This window comes from Malania oleifera, chromosome 3, assembly GCF_029873635.1.
Source record: "Malania oleifera isolate guangnan ecotype guangnan chromosome 3, ASM2987363v1, whole genome shotgun sequence".
Classification (NCBI taxonomy): Eukaryota; Viridiplantae; Streptophyta; class Magnoliopsida; order Santalales; family Ximeniaceae; genus Malania; species Malania oleifera.
In genome coordinates, this window is record NC_080419.1 from 16,357,271 (window position 1) to 16,375,065 (window position 17,795).

The window sequence follows — 17,795 nt, forward strand, 5'->3', positions numbered from 1 at the left end:
AAACGCAACCTTATTTTCACTTTTAAAATAAGGAATTCAATCAATGGATAAATAATTTCATATTTATTATTTTTCACATGATTCCTTCCATCCATCCCTTTCAAAAGACTTTTCAAATTTTTTTTACTAAAAAATAATTAAAAAAACAACTACAATTAAATGTCATTATTCCTAACAGATTATCTGCAACTATCGAATCTTTTAAACGCGTATCAAGCAACAAACAATAGTCGTGAAATAACCAAACAAGATGAAAAGATCAGAGCAAACACCCATCCAAAAAAGAATTAGGAATTACGAAGGCCACCCAAAAGACAAATGGTGAGCTAGTAATAATATTTGAAATAGGCTTTAACACATTCTTTTACATTGTCAAATAGAGATGCCTAGAAAATTTTCAGGGTTCACGAATAAATGGTCATCACAAAAACCCCAAAAATGTAGTAACACCATCTGAAGTATTAGAGGGGCGATCAAACTACACAATGGAATTAGATTGGTTCTCCAAGGACCGTCGAGAATAAGAAAAAAATGATTAGATGGAGGTGGTGTACCTCTAGATTGCTCGATGGTGGTCAGCTTTGATGATATGGGGATCAGAGATGGAAGAACACCATTGCTCGCGAGATAGACTTCGCTGGTGAAGTCTGTTTTGGATTTGAGGGGAAAACCAGTCCTACATCAAGAAGAATGCGAAAAAAAAAAAGGATAGATATCAAGGGTGATTAGGATCAAGAGTCTGAACTCTGATGGGTTCAGCATCCCACCAACAAATTATTGGAGGAAAGAGAATTAACATAAAAAATTATCCAAAATGTCTGAGCCAGGAAGGCTTCGAAACTCACAATGCAGCTCAATGATATCACACCCAGTTAGTAGAAATTACCCTGCAAGAAGAACCCATTCACAATTCTTCTCATCCCATGTTTGGAACCTGAAATTGGTGCCAAATTTGGATTTGTGTCAATTTGAATAAAATGCAATATAAAATTATACTGAAATCCACACAAGTTCAAATCCAAAGCCTAAAGACCATGCTCCCGAAAGGGCCAAAACAACCTTAGAAACTGAGGTTGAAGCAAAACCTCCCACAGTTGCTAGACCATGCACTTAGACCATCATTTCACTTGTGTTCATACTTCATAATTTCTCAACGACATGTAATAAACCATGCAGTCTTTCATGGCTTCCAGTTCCTCCCTCAAAGAATACATTTACATGGCATGTTGCTTGAAGTGTGAGCTTAAAATAATAATAATAAACAATATACAAAGTCTGACCCATGCAAAATTCCTTCATGCATAGATATACCAACATGCCAAAGACAAAGTTCTCAGACACATTAAAAAAATGAAATATTCATTTCATAATGTATATCAAAAAATCAGTGTTTTAATCAGCAAATTAAAGTGGGAAAACATAATTTGTTAGATAAAAGTAGGATAAACCTTGAATTAAGTTAGTAATACTAAATAACCACCGTTTACTTCTTCCCTGTGTTTTGCCATTCTTGATTGTGGTTACAAACAGCACAATCAAATGAGTCATTCAATATAGAATTTGAAGGGCAAATTTGGCAAAGCAACTCGTTCACTGTTCCTTCTTCCAGACTTATCTCCTACAGTGAGGAATATAACAATAAACATACATGTATTCGTATATACATAATCAAGCAAAAGTTGGATAACATAATTGGGGAATTTTTATAAAACCAGAAAAGGCTAATAACCACTCGGTGACGGCAAATAAACCACAAGTACCAAACATTAAAGCCATCCAAGAGAGGGAGGGGGTGGGATCCAGAAGGTCAGCCAGTAATAGAATACCAAAAGGTTTGCCAGTAACAGAATACCAAATTGCTCAACAATAAGCCTTGGAGCAAAAGTTGACTAGCAACCCACAATGGCAAACTCAAAGATATCAAAAGTAAAAGGAATGTAAACACGAATTTACTTTGAAACTGTAGGAGGACAGTCATTTATGTGGTGTTGAAAACATATCAGAATTAATCCCCTTTATAAATGATGAAAAGGATATGTTTCAATACAACTGATCTCAGCATTCTAGCTTTGAGCCAGGTATAGAAATTAGCCACAACTTCCACCACTGAGCTTAGTTATTATCACCAGAATGCAGCATATTAAGACCAAAATACATTTACAGAAAATTCATTTCATTGTATCCTCTACTAAAAGATCTACACAGACAAGGCTCCATCACCCTGTGGTGACTTGCATCAACATATGAGGCAAATCTTGCGCTCATGTGTGTCTATGTAAAGTATGAGAAGTGAAAATCATTTTCGCAGACAAAAATATCTTTATCTTTTAAATGCAAGAGAAAATATTCCTAAAAAAAATTAAATTTAACCTTAATTAGGCAAAAAAAAATATTGAATTTCAGAAGTTTAATTTAGATAGATTTGTTAGATAATATCCTATATATTTAAGTAATATTTTAGTTGAGGGGCACTTTAATCTTTGAATCATTACTAAGGTTAGGTTTATTCATTAGTTCCAATAGTATTCAATATATATATAAAAAGCATAAAGGCAAACGGTAATTCTGTTTTGCCTCTTGTGCGGCAACTCTCTCTTTGCAATTGAATCTCTTCCTCTCTCTTTCTCTCTCTCTCTCTCTCTCTCTCTCTCTCTCTCTCTCTCTGCATTGGATCATGTGAATGTTTTCATGGTATTAGAGCACCCGGTCTTCTTCGGGAAAAGCAAATTGTGAATATTGGGCATCACACCTCCGTTGGCAATTGGAGTCTTCTTGGCAAATTGTGAAAATAGGTATTCAAGGACGGTGGCAAGATAGATTGGAGCACCAGCGCCGACGCGCGCAGCGGACTTCCATGCAGCCTTGGTGACCAGCTGCTTGCATGGGGCCTTCCCTCCGGTGGAATTCCTTGCCGTCTGCTTTGTGCGAGCCAATAGATTCAATGAGAGAGAGAGAGAGAGAGAGAGAGAGGGAGAGAGAGAGAGAAGACAGAGGAAGAGATTCAATTGCAAAGAGAGAGTTGCCGCACAAGAGGCAAAACAGAATTACCTTTGCCTTTATGCTTTTTATATATATATTGAATATAATTGGAACTAATGAATAAACCTAACCCTATAAAGATACAAAGACTAAAGTGCCCCTTAACTAAAATATTACTTAAATATATAGGATATTATCTAACATCCCCCCTCAAACTCATGATAGCGCACCGAGAAGCATCGAGAGTTTGCCAAGTAGAAACTGGAAACGACTAATAGTGTGAGACTTTGTGAAGAAGTCAGTCAACTGCATGATAGAAGAAATGAATGAAAGAGAGATGGTACCAAGGCAAAGATGATGACGTGTGAGATGACAATCAATTTCAATATGCTTAGTGCGTTCATGAAATACAGAGTTACGAGCAATCTAAGTAGCACTGGTGTTGTCACAATACATTTCAACAAGTAAAGACACCCATGTCAACAAGTAACCAACGCAATCAAACTATTTCAGCAGTAGTTAAAGCCATGGCACGATACTCAGCCTCAGCAGAAGAACGATGATAAAGTACTGATTGCTTCTTTCTTTTCCAGAAAATGAGAGTCACCAAGAAAAATACAGAAACCAGTTGTGGACTTGCAGTCTGTAGGATCTCCAACCCAAATAGCATCTGAATAAGCATGAAGTTCTAAAGTAGATGTAGAAGACAGTAATATACTTTGATACAATGTCCCTTTGATATAACGTAAGATACAGAGAATAGCAACCCAATGGATCGTAGTGGGAAATGAGACAAATTAACTAACAATATGAACCGCATATGTAATATCAGGTTGAGTGATGGAGAGATAAACCAAACTGTCAACAATAGTACGGTATAGAGTTGGATCCGCCAATGGAACCCCATCAAAAGAGGTATAATGAACATTAAGTTCAAGAGGAGTTTCTACAGTTCGAGTATCAATAAGACAAGCTTTTTGAATGACATCTGCTACATATTTAGACTAAGAGAGGAGATAACCTTTAGGAGAATAGGCTACCTCAATGTCAAGAAAGTATCTTAGGGGTCCCAAATATTTCATTTCAAAGTGGTGGTGCAACTCTGATTCCAACTTTGCAATCTCATCTATATCATCTCTAGTTAAAATCATATCATCTACATAAAGGAGGAGAATAATACGCCCAGCAGATGTTGAACGATTATACAAGGCAGAATCATGATCACTTGAGTGGATGCCAAAAGAACAAAGCACTTCAGAGAACTTCTCAAACCAAGCCCTGGGAGTTTGTTTAAGACCATACAAAGCTTTTCTTAGTCTACAGACCTCCCCTAGATGATGAGGAACACCAGGGAGTGGAGACATATAAACTTCCTCTTTGAGATCCCCGTTTAGGAAGGCATTCTTTACATCTAACTATGAGAGGTTCCACGGGTTAATAAAAGCTACTGCAATCAAAATACGTACAGATGTCATCTTAGCAACTGGTGCAAATGTCTCCTCATAATCAAAACCAAATTTTTGAGTAAACCCTTTTGCAACCAAACATGCCGTATATCTTTCAAAAGAACCATAATACTTAGTTTTGATCTTGTAGACCCAGCGACATCCCACTACCGTTTCACCAGGAGGAAGAGGTACCAACTCCCAAGTGCTGGTTTTATACAAAGCAGCAAGTTCTTCATTCATAGCCTATTGCCAAAGAGGGCCCATCCAAGAGCTGCCTCCTTATAGGAAGCAGGCTCACAATGGGAACAAAGAGAAACTAAAAAAGTAGCAAAAACTAGAAGAATAACAAGAATGAGATGTAAGAACATATGAATTAAGATGAGAAGGGGGCTTAAGAAGTCGCGTTGGATAACAAGAAGATGCAGGGTCCACATGATCGAAAGATGAAGAGGAGTCCACCAAGGAGGATGGGGGATTTGTACTTGTAGGAGAAAATTAAGGACAAGTAGAAGAAATGGGAGCAACTGAGGAAGACTCTGAATCAATATCACGAGTAAATAGATCAATATTTACAAGGTCAGACTCATTTACAATGTTAGAACTTGTTGGAATAAAGAAGAAAGGAATGTGTTCAAGAAACACGACGTGACAAAAAAAATAAAGCTTTTGTGTTTCCAGATTATAACAACAATATCCTTTTTGTTCATCACCATAACCAAGAAACACACACATAAAGGATTGTGCAGACAACTTAGAACGCTCAGTTTAAAGACGAAGGACAAAGCATGTGCAACCAAATACTCCCAAATGAAAATATCTGGAGCCTTGCCATACAATTTCTCGTAAGGAGAGACTCCCAAAGTAAGAGCAGTAGGAATTCTGTTAATCAAATATGTGGCGGTAAGAACTACTTCTCCCTAGAAAACTTTGGGAACTTTACTAGAAAGGAGAAAAGATCGAGTTGTATCAATGATGTGCCTATGTTTTCTTTCAGCCACACCATTTTGCTAAGGAGTGTCGATGCACGATGATTGATGTATGATACCATTAGAGGTGAGTATGGTGGAAAACTCAGTAGAATTATATAACCCCCCCCCCCCCCCAAAAAAGTCGCACCTGAAACACTTAATGACAGCTAAATATTGTGTTTAAACAAAAGCACGAAACAATTTATAAATGCTAACGAAATCAAAACGTTCCTTCATAAGATATATCCAAGAAAAAAGAGTATAATCATCAATAAAAGAAACATAATATCGAGCCCCTCTCTTTGAGGTAATAGGAGCTGGTCCCCAAATATTAGAATGAATTAGATCAAAATGTGTAAGAGACACTGATGTACTTTTATTAAAGGGCAAAGCAGAGAATTTTGAAAGCTTGTACCACTACACTAAGAAAGGTCATGAAAAGATAAATTTCTTAATACTCCTGTGGAAGCCAAAAATCTCAGTCGAGATCTAGAAACATATCCAAGGCGTGAATGCCACAAATAAAAATTAGAAGAATTTGAACTTAAACGAAATGAAGACAAATCAACCCTAGAACTAGAGAATTCTTTTACCCGAAGCTCTTCTAACACATACAATCTCCCCTTCCTACGGCATGTCCCAATCAGCTTCTTGGAATGTGGATCCTGCACAAAACATGAGGTTGGAGTAAAGTAAACACAATATCCAGAGTTACATAGTTGACTAATAGAAATCAAATTTAATGAAAGTTGAGGAATATAATAAATATCAGAAAGACACAAACAAGATGAAATAATGGAACCAGTACCTACCAATGGTAACCAAAACAGATGAAGGTGTCAAGGTAGAAGATATTGATGTAAATATAGAGATGTCATTTGACATATGATGAGTAGTACATGATTCAAATATCCACGTGGACGGAGATATACCTGAAATGGATGAGGACAAACCTATGGAGGGAGAAACAGATAAGGCATTAGGCTTTGATGTAGAAGGAAGCTTCTGCAATAATTGATAATGTAGGCACGGTGGGAGATGACTCTTCTGATGATGTAGCGACTGCAGTGTAATAATGCATAGGCTTCGAAGTCTGTTGTTGTCCCTTACTTAATAATAATGGACATTAAGCTTTCCAATGACCCTTCTACTTGCAAAAACTACACTCATCAATGACAACTTTCTGACGTTGATTTTGACCATTGTAAGATTGCTTAAATGAGACAGCCAAAATAGCCTGAGTGGGAACTGGGAGAAGACCTTCACCCACATGTGACTTGAGACGCACTTCCTCTGCTATGAGTTCACTAACAACTGAATCAACAAAGGAAATAGGGCTCCGATGAAGGATAGAACCACGAAGTGCCTCAAATTCATCTCGAAATGACATCAAAAACTGAACAAGTCGTTGTTCCTCTCTATAAGTGCAATGAGACTTATTCAAACTAAGATCTACAGGTTCAGTTAATGCTAATTCATACCAAAAACTAGTCATATGAATGTAAAATTGTTGAATACTTTGATCTCCTTGCCTTGCCGCTTTAATATCCATCTCTAACTGATATCGTTTAGCAAAATTAGATTGCATGTATAATTTTGCTAAATAATCCCAAACTTGCTTAGCTATAGAAAATTTAGCTAACTGCATGCCAATGGACTAATCAACGGAATTATTAATCTAGGTAATAATTTTGGAATTATTCACCTCTCAAACGGCTAACAATTCAACATAATTCTCTTTCTTGCTATCAGAGGGCATAAAGACATTACTAGAAAATATCACCACAAGTTTTTTGCAATCAAAAAATTCTTCACAACATATGCCCAATATGAATAATTATTTCCATTTAATTTCGCACTAATGGCTTGGAGAGAATCATCTCTTTCGCCCACTATCTTCAAATGCAAAGAAAATAATTGTAGAGATCCAAACAACAAATAAAGTCAAGATGTTGCAAAAGAAATATTATCTACGTATGTCAATGAGAAGGAGAAAAAACCCTAGGTTCGGGAGCCGCCAAGAAAGCCACTTTGCGGGGCAGCAAGGCTGGTGTGCAATATCCGATTGGTCATATTGCTTGGTTCTTGAAGGCTGGCAAGTATGCTAAGGGCAAGGAATTCCACCAAAGTTTCCCTGAAGTCAAGCAATTTCAAGTTTCGAAATGGCTCGCACAAAGCAGACGACCAGGAAGTATATCGGAGGAAAGGCCCCACGCAAGCAACTGGCCACCAAGGCCACACGAAAGTCTTCTAAGTGCGTCGGCACTGATGCTCCAATTTATCTCGCCGCCGTCCTTGAATACCTAGCAGCGGAAGTTCTTGAACAGGCAGGTAATACAGCAAGAGACAACAAGAAGACTTGAATTGCCAACGATTGATGCCCAATATTCACAATTTGCTTCTCCCGAAGAAGACCAGGTGCTCTGATACCATGAAAACATTCATGATCCAATGCAGAGAGAGAGAGAGAGAGAAAAGAGAGGAAGAGATTCAATTGCAAAGAGAGAGTTGCCGCACAAGAGGAAAAACAGAATTACCTTTGCCTTTATGCTTTTCATATATATATTGAATACAATTGGAACTAATGAATAAACCTAACCCTAATAATGATACAAAACTAAAGTGCCCCTTAACTAAATTATTACTTAAATATATAGGATATTATCTAACATGCTTGATTGCAGGGAAACTCCAATGGACTTCCTTGCCCTCAGCGTACTTGCCGGCCTTCAGGAATCAAAATACGACAAACCAGATATTGCAGACCAGCCTTGCTGCTCCGAGAAGTGGCTTTCTTGGCTGCTCCCAAACATAGGATTTTTTCTCCTTCTAATTAATATACGTAGATAATATTTCTTTTGCAACATCTTAGCTTCATTTGTTGATTGGATCTCTACAATTAATTTCTTTGCATTTGAAGATGGTTGGCGAAAGAAATGATTCTGTCCAAGTCATTAGTGCTAAATTAAAAGGAAATAATTATTCATATTGGGCATATGTAATGAAGAATTTTTTTATTGCAAAAAACTTGTGGGGATATGTTTCTGGTAATGTGTCTATGCCCTCTAATAGCAAGAAAGATAATTATGTAGAATTGTTAGTCGTTTGAAAGGTGAATAATTCCAAAATTATTATCTAGATTATTAATTCTGTTGATTAGTCCATTGGTATGCAGTTAGCTAAATTTTCTATAGCTAAGCAAGTTTGAGATTATTTAGCAAAATTATACATGCAATCCAATTCTACTAAATGATATCAGTTAGAGATGGATATTAAAGCGGCAAGGCAAGGAGATCAAAGTATTCAACAATTTTACACTCGTATGACTAGTTTTTGGGATGAATTAGCACTAACTGAACTTAAAGATCTTAGTTTGAATAAGTTTTACTGCACTTGTAGAGAGGAACAACGACTTGTTCAGTTTTTTATGGCACTTTGAGATGAATTTGAGGCACTTCGTGGTTCTATCCTTCATCGGAGCCCTATTCCCTTTGTTGATTCAGTTGTTAGTGAACTAATAGCAGAAGAAGTGCGTCTCAAGTCACATGTGGGTAAAGGTCTTCTCCCAGTTCCCACTCAGGCTGTTTTGGCTATCTCATCTAAGCAATCTTCCAATGGTCAAAATTGACGTCAGAAAGTTGTCACTGATGAGTGTAACTTTTGCAAGCAGAAGGGTCATTGGAAAGCTCAATGTCCATTATTATTAAGTAAGGGACAACAACAAGCTTCGAAGCCTAGGCATTATCACACTGCAACCACGACATCATCAGAAGAGTCGTATCCCACCGCGCCTACACTATCTATTATTGCAGAGCAATTGCAGAAACTTCTTTCTACATCAAAGCCTAATACCTTATCTGTTTCTCCCTCCATATGTTTGTCCTCCTCATCCACTTCAGGTATATCTCCGTTCACTTGGATATTTGATTCAAGTGCTACTCTTCATATGTCAAATGACATCTCTATATTTACATCAATATCTTCTACCTTGACACCTTCATCTGTTTTGGCTGCCAATGGTACTCCAATGCCATTGGTAGGTACTAGTTTCATCATTTCATTTTATTTGTATCTTTATGATGTTTATTGTATTCATCAACTTTCATTAAATTTGATTTCTATTATTCAACTATGTGATTCTGGATATTGTCTTACTTTACTTCAACCTCATGTTTTGTACAGGATCCACATTCCAAGAAGCTGATTGGGACAGACCGTAGGAAGGGGGGATTGTATGTGTTAGAAGAGCTTCGGGTCAAAGAATTCGTTGGTTCTAATGTTGATTTGTCTTCATTTCTTTTGAGTTCAAATTCTTCTAATTTTTATTTATGGCATTCACGCCTTGAATATGTTTCTAGTTCTCAACTGAGATTTTTGACTTCCACGGGAGTATTAGGAAATTTATCTTCGCATGACCTTTTTGATTGTAGTGGTTGTAAGCTTGCAAAATTCTTTACTTTGCCCTTTAATAAAAGTACATTAGTGTCTCTTGCACCCTTTGATCTAATTCATTCTAATGTTTGAGACTAACTCCTATTACCTCAAAGTGAGGGTCCTGATATTATGTTTCTTTCATTGATGATTATACTCGTTTTTCTTGGATATATCTTATGAAGGAACGTTCTGATTTCATTAGCATCTATAAAGTGTTTCGTGCTTTGGTTCACACACAACATTCAGCTGTCATTAAGTGTTCCAGGTGCGACTTGGGGGGGAGGGGGGAAGGGGGGAATATAATTCTACTGAGTTTTCCACCCTACTCACCTCTGAAGGTACCATATATCAATCATCGTGCACAGACACTCTTGAGCAAAATAGTGTGGCTGAAAGAAAACATAAGCACATCATTGAGACAGCTCGATCCCATCTCCTTTCTGGTAATGTTCCCAAAGTTTTCTAGGGAAAATCAGTTCTCACCGCCACATATTTGATTAACAGAATTCCTAATGCTCTTGCTTTGGGAGTCTCTCCTTACAAGAAATTGTACGGCAAGACTCCAGAGTATTTTCATTTGAGAGTATTTGGTTGCACATGCTTTGTCCTTCGTCCTCATACTAAGTGTTCTAAGTTGTCTGCACGATCCACCATGTGTGTGTTTCTTGGTTATGGTGATGGACAAAAAGGATATCGTTGTTATGATCCGGAAACACAAAAACTTTATGTTTCTCGTCACGTCGTCTTTCTTGAACACATTGCTTTCTTCTCTATTCCAACAAGTTCTAACATCTTAAATGAGTCTAACCTTGTAAATATTGATCCATTTACTTGTGATTTTGATTCAGAGTCTTCCTCAGTTACTTCCATTTCTTCTACTTGTCCTTAATTTTCTCCTGCAAGTAAAAATCCCCCATCCTCCTTGGCGGACTTCTCTTCATCTTCCAATCATGTGGACCCTGCATCTTCTTGTTATCCAACGCGACTGCGTAAGCCCCCTCCTCATCTTGATTCATATGTTCTTGCATCTAATTCTTGTTATTCTTCTAATTTTGCTACTTTTCTAGTTTCTCTTCATTCCCATTGTGAGTCTACTTCCTATAAGGAGGCAGCTCTTGGCCCTCTTTGACAACAGGTTATGAATGAAGAACTTGCTACTTTGTATAATACCAGCACGTGAGAGTTGGTCCCTCTTCCTCTTGGTAAAATGGTAGTGGGATGTCGCTGGGTATATAAGATCAAAACTAAATATGATGGTTCTATTGAAAAATATAAGGCCCTTTTGGTTGCAAAAGGATTTACTCAAAAAGTTGGTTTTGATTATGACGAGACATTTGCACCGGTTGCTAAGATGACATCTATACGTACTTTGATTGCAGTAGCTTCTATTAACCTATGGAACCTCTCACAATTAGATGTAAAGAATGTCTTCCTAAATGGGGATCTAAAAGAGGAAGTTTATATGTCTCCATCCCCTAGTGTTCCTCATCATCCAGGGGAGATCTGCAGACTAAGAAAAGTTTTGTATGGTCTTAAACAAGCTCCCACGGCTTGGTTTGAGAAGTTCTCTGAAGTGCTTTGTTCTTTTGGCATCCACTCAAATGATCATGATTCTGCCTTGTTTACTCGTTCTACATCTGTTGGGCGTATTATTCTCCTCCTTTATGTAGATGATATGATTTTAACTGGAGATAATACAGATGGGATTGCAAAGTTGAAATCAGAGCTACACCACCACTTTGAAATGAAAGATTTGGGACACTAAGATACTTTCTTGGCATTGAGGTAACCTATTCTCCTAAGGGTTATCTCCTCTCTCAGTCTTAATATGCAGCAGATGTCATTCAAAAAGCTCGTTTTACTGATACTCGATTTGTAGAAACTCCTCTTGAACTTAATGTTCATTATACCTCTTCTGATGGGGTTCCATTGGCGGATCCAACTCTATATCGTATTATTGTTGGCAGTTTGGTTTATCTCTCCATCACTCGACCTGATAAAACATATGTTCATATTGTTAGTCAATTTGTCTCCTCTCCCACTATGATCCATTGGGCAGTTGTTCTCCATATCTTACGTTATATCAGAGGGACATTTTATCAGAGTATATTACTCTCTTCTACATCTACTTTAGAACTTCATGATTATTCTGATGCTGATTGGGCTGGAGATCCTACAAACCGCAAGTCCACGATTGGTTTCTGTATTTTTCTTGGTGACTCTCTCATTTCCTAGAAAAGCAAGAAGTAATTTGTAGTTTATCGTTCTTCTACTGAGGCTGAGTATCGTGCCATGGCTTCAACTACTGCTGAAATAGTTTGGTTGCGTTGGTTACTTGCTGACATAGGTGTCTTACTTGCTGAACCTACTCCTATGTATTGTGACAACACCGGTGCTATTCAGATTGCTCATAACTCTGTCTTTCATGAACGCACTAAGCATATTGAAATTGATTGTCATCTCACACGTCATCATCTTCTCCTTGGTACCATCTCTCTCCCATTCATTTCCTCTACCATGCAGTTGGCTGACTTCTTCACAAAGTCTCACACTATTAGTTGCTTCCAGTTTCTACTCGACAAACTTTCGATGCTTCTCGGTGCACCATTGTGAGTTTGAGGGGGATGTTAGATAATATGCTATATATTTAAGTAATGTTTTAGTTAAGGGACACTTTAGTCTTTATATCATTATTAGGATTAGGTTTATTCATTAGTTCCAATTGTATTCAATATATATATAAAAAACATAAAAGCAAAGGTAATTCTATTTTGCCTCTTGTGCGGCAACTCTCTATTTGCAATTAAATCTTTTCCTCTCTCTTTTTTCTCTCTCTTTGCATTGGATTATGAATGTTTTCAAGAATAAGGTTTGAACTTGAAGAAATTGTGAATGACTTTGACTTGCTTCCTATAACAGCTGAACTTCCACAAATATGTAGTTATCAACATTTCTTAACACTATCAATGTCTGTTATACAAATAGGAAAGTTTAATTTAGTTAAAAAATGAAATGAAAATAATAGTATCATAGCTTAAACATATACAAAAGTACGAATTGTGTAGAACTTGTCGAGGACAAAAATATCTTTATCTTTTAAAATTAAAACAAAATATCAATGCCATATAAAGAAGTTCGAATAGTGTCGATCATTTTGAGGGGAAACAAATCTACATATCTTTTCACAATAATAAAAAATATTCCTAAAAATAACTAAGCCAAGTGATATATAAAAACTATACTAAAAAAATGTATTTAGATGAATCAAGGTTTGATTCTAAAGAAATTTGTAAACAAATTTGATTTGATTTATCACCTATAGCAGCTACAAAGGCTGTCCCTCAACAAATATCTAATTGTCAACATATCTTATCACTATCAAAATGTTTGTTACCACGTCAAATGTTTGCTATACAAAATGAAATTTTATTTGGTTAAAAAATAAAATGAAAATACTAGTATCTTAATATATATATATATACACACACACACACACATATACATGGAGAGAGAGAGAGAGAGAGAGAGAGAGAGAGCGAGAGAGAGGATTAACTTCCACTATATATAAAAGTATGAATAGCATAAATGTTTGCCTAGTTTTTCAATTTTATTTTTGACGTATGAAGTTTATTAAATAGTTCTCACTTTTGGATACTCTTCCAACACTTTCTAATGTTTTAGATATAAAACAATACAATGCAATGTGACTTTTATTCATAAAAAAATTATAATGCTGCAAGGCTTGATATGCATGGTTAAACTTTTAGGTAAAGTGGTAATCGAACATAGTATTAGAGCTAGGTTGCCAGGAGGTCCGAGGTTTTAGTCTTGTTGCCAGCATTTACTGTTTGTTTGTTAAGAATTATCTTATGCCCTATAAAGGGTGTTGTTTATCGTTTGTTTGTCTCTCCATGTGCTGTCAGGCTGCGCATGCAGGGGAGTGTTAAGGCTTGGTATACATTGTTGGCCACAACCTAACAGCTTAAGCTTTTTGGTAAAGTGGTATTTTAACAATGACAAAAGAACATTCCAACTTTTTTTTTTTTTTAATAGCAAAAGAACATTACAACTTTGGTTACTAAAAAAATGAAACTAAAATAACCTTGTTCATGCTTTCCATAAAAGAAATAAAATGTTATAAGTTTAAAAGGGATGCATATTTATTCACTAAGTTCTTTTTAAAAATTTTCATAGAAGTATAAATATTCAATAGTTGCATACACAATATATTTAAATATAGTACTATATAATTTTAATTACTGTGCCCTTCCATGTCATTTCCTATGTATTTTGCATTTACCATGTCATTGTATGTGTGTTTTTTCATAACTATGTGTCATGCTCGCACCCAAATCTTATGGTTGCGAAAGAATATAAATTACTGTAAACAACTTCATGTATCATACTTCAATTTATAAGCTCAATTATTACTCTATCTTATCATGCTATTCAAACTTCAAAGAAACATCTAACCATTATTAGAAATTATGTTAATATGGAGTATTCACTTGAAATCAAGTGCTGCATGCATAATGCATATACATATGTTAAATAAGACCAGAAAAAATTCCAAAAAGGATGTCATATTTAATCACAAACCAAAACCAGTGTTGCATATAGCAAAAGCAAAGTTATCAAATGGTTTCTACAATAGAAAACCATCTTCTAGTCAAGGAAACCAAATACCAGATTTGGGGAGAGATTACAATGGATTAGTCAGCAAGCAGTTACGGATGAATATGAACTCATCAGCAGCAGGATAAGGATAGAATAAGCAAATAATAAAAAAAATATCGTCAAAGAAATGCAAGGAGAAACTAATCCTGTACATCTAACATAAGCTTCAAAAAATTACAAATAAGTACAACAAAAACTAGCTGGAGATCATCTGATTTATCAAAATAACCAAATCAACACCTAGGACTTCTGATCTTTTAACCAACTACATTAGAAATGCATCCAAATTAATGAAAATTTTGCCTTTTCTCTAAATAACATCACAACATAGAAAAGCTACAACTGTAGCGAAACTGTTTCTGCACAGCTCCACTATAATAATGCTAGTTAAAGTGTAACTGCACTGAATGAAATATTGCCCGTACATAACAAGGAGACCCAAAATAATTAAAATTGAACTAGTAAAAAGATGTCTAAAGGAAAATCATTTTAGTTGAATAAATGGCAGTCATTTCGAAACAAAAAAGGGAGCAGAAAGCTAGAAAAAACAAAATATCAAAATCCAACGTTTGATTGTCTATCATAGAGCTATTAGCTTATAATCATTGAATTATATAAGCCCTGATTGCTGCAAGTTTGTATGATCTTGTATTTTTCTAACACCACCACCACCACCACAAATGCCAGCATTATACTGAGGCACTTTGTATAATCATGGAGAACAAAAGGGGGGAAAAACAAATATCAACTCCACGTAACTAATTATGAGAAGATGGAGGATTTGCTGAGTGAGTTAAATAGAATGCCTACAACTTCTTGGTTTAAAAGACTAATTATTTTGGACTAACAAACAGCCACTCGGTTGGCCATGAAAGAAGGGGTCACACTATACAAACAATCTTTATAATCCTGAAAATCTTTCTTTATATAAGAATTCAAACTTTTTTTTTTGTCTTCACTTACATGAAAAATATGAAAAATATATATATAATTAAATAGATTCACAGATGGCTTTTAAGTCTCATAAATATCATATCTTTCATATACAGTTCAAATCATTGGGAGCATTTGTTATAAAAAGAACAGAGTCCAGCCTTTCATTAAAGATGGAGTTCCCCTGATAACATGAAATTGTTTTTTTGATAGAATAATAAAAGAAAACTACAAGCATTAGATTTACCTTAATGACAAGGATAAGATCTTCATAGGCTATATCACAGCAATTCTCTGCCGAATTTTAGCTTTCTCAGCATCAATAATGGATTCCACTAGCTTTACTGCACTCTCAAGCTTCCCTTTTGCATTTACAACAACATAATCAAATCGCCTTAGATGCTTCATCTCCTCCTGAGCTGTCTTCACCCTTACAAGAAGGGTGTCAGTGGTCTCTGTCTTCCGATCAATCAGCCGATCCACAAGATCTGCTTCACTCTCAGCAACAAGGAAAATGAAAACTGCAGAATCTCCAAAAATGGATTTTAGTTTTGCTGCCCCTTGTATGTCAACCCTCAGAACTATATCATACCCCTTCGTCATATACTCTTGGATCTGTGGCTTTGGGACCCCCTTGTAATCTCCATAGACAAGAGCATACTCCAAAAGCTCATCCCTATCCACCATTGAAAGAAACTCGTCTTTTGAAACAAAGAAGTAATCTTTCCCATCAACCTCACCAGGCCTCTTTGCCCTGCTCGTAGCCGTGACAACAAAGTGAATGCCCTCTCGAACTTCCCTCAATCTTTTGATGACAGAGTCTTTGCCCACCCCGCTAGGTCCACTTATGACTATGATCAAAGGGTTTGGTGGTGGTGTCAATCCATCAGAACTGAAGGATTTCCCCAGTGAAGCTTCAAGAGCCCTAAAAACTTCGGCCTTTCCAGCAATAGAAACAGGTGGTATGGTAACAGAGGGAGGCCTTCTGGCATCACCCATTTGGTAATTTCTTGAGATTAATCGATGGGTCTTGGGGTTGGCTCTTTGAAATCTTGACTGGAACCAACTTGGTCTAATGGAACTACTTTCTCGATGAGAAATGAGAAAAGGGTTCGATGATTTTCTACAAGGAGGTGGATAGAGGTTTGAGTAAGCGAGGGAGGTGTAAAGTCTTCGATTGAGCATCGATGATGATCGAAAATATGAATGCTTTAAGTTCACAACAAATCCTCCCATCGTTCAGATGCCATTAAAGATTCAAATCCGTCCTCTCTTCTGCAAGTTAACATCCAGCAGGAAATACGAAAAATCAAATCTATTTAAAGATAGATGATAAAATAATTAATGCAATTATGAACTATTAAATATTTACTCATTATTTTTTTCTAAATTATTTTAAAATAAAAAAAAATTAAAACTTTGTCAATTCAGGAAATGTTTAAATTTAAAAATAAAAAAAAAAAGCTTGCAACAAGAAATGCAAATTATAACAAAAAATAGCAATAAAACTATGATTTCATTGGAGAAGCAGAGTTGAGGCAACTGACGGGTAATTGCAAAGATAACCCTAAAAAATTGGTATGTTAAGGGATTGACTGTAGTAGATTACGCACGCAATCCAAATGTATTCAAGCTACTGCTAATTCGCTATATTTCCTCAGTGTCTCATGGGTTGTAAAATTAGGGTTAATCAGTTGCTACTTGCCTGCTTTCCACAATGCATAGAATTATATATTTAAATTTAGTTCAGTTCAACTTAATTCAATTCAATTAGCAAGTAAATAATCCTACTAAGAATTAATAGTAAAAGTTATATTAGTATTAAGAATTTGGGGTAGTGGTTGCAAAATGAGTTATGAATTGGGTTCAATCAAATTATAAAGAGTAAAGACTTAAATGTATGAGGCTTAGATTTTTAGAAATAGGTGAGCAAAACATAAATCAAATCTATGTGATTAATTAACAAATCATTAACAAGTACCCAATTGTAAGAATATAATATTTTTTAATATTTTTAAAATATTTCAATAAGTATGAGTTAAATTTTTTAAGGAAAAAAAAACTACACATATTTATTATTTTTCTCTTTAATATTTCAAAAAATACGAGTTAAAATAAAATTTGAAAAAAAAACATATGTGATTTAAAATTTAAAAAATAACACATATTTATATTTTTCTGCTTAATATTTGAAAGAATGTGAATTATCTCATTTAAAAAAAAAGAAAGCACCTCAATATTTCAAGAACAAAATGCCATCACAAATTAAAATAATGTCCCAATAACACAAAAATATACCACAAATCGAGGGGAAAAAGAAAAAAGCTCCATAAAAAAGTGTATTTTCTAATTTCTA

The 17,795-nt window shown here is 35.6% G+C and overlaps 1 protein-coding gene across 8 annotated transcripts; it reads right to left on the minus strand.

The window, feature by feature from the left end:
- Positions 1–294: 294 nt before the first annotated feature.
- LOC131150231 (guanylate kinase 3, chloroplastic-like) lies at positions 295–16,773 on the minus strand. 8 transcript variants are annotated; one of them, XR_009135506.1, is made up of 4 exons: positions 15,687–16,750; positions 5,989–6,060; positions 887–934; positions 295–676 (listed from the first exon to the last, which is right to left on the minus strand). XR_009135506.1 is itself a non-coding variant. In XM_058100836.1 (2 exons), the coding sequence occupies exon 1, from the start codon at positions 16,673–16,675 to the stop codon at positions 15,716–15,718; it is 960 nt and encodes a 319-aa protein (XP_057956819.1). In that variant the 5' UTR covers positions 16,676–16,750; the 3' UTR covers positions 5,737–6,060; positions 15,687–15,715. The 8 variants fall into 8 exon arrangements, 1 of the variants encoding a protein (XP_057956819.1); XR_009135504.1 differs by having other exon boundaries at positions 846–934; XR_009135507.1 differs by having other exon boundaries at positions 798–934.
- Positions 16,774–17,795: the final 1,022 nt, after the last annotated feature.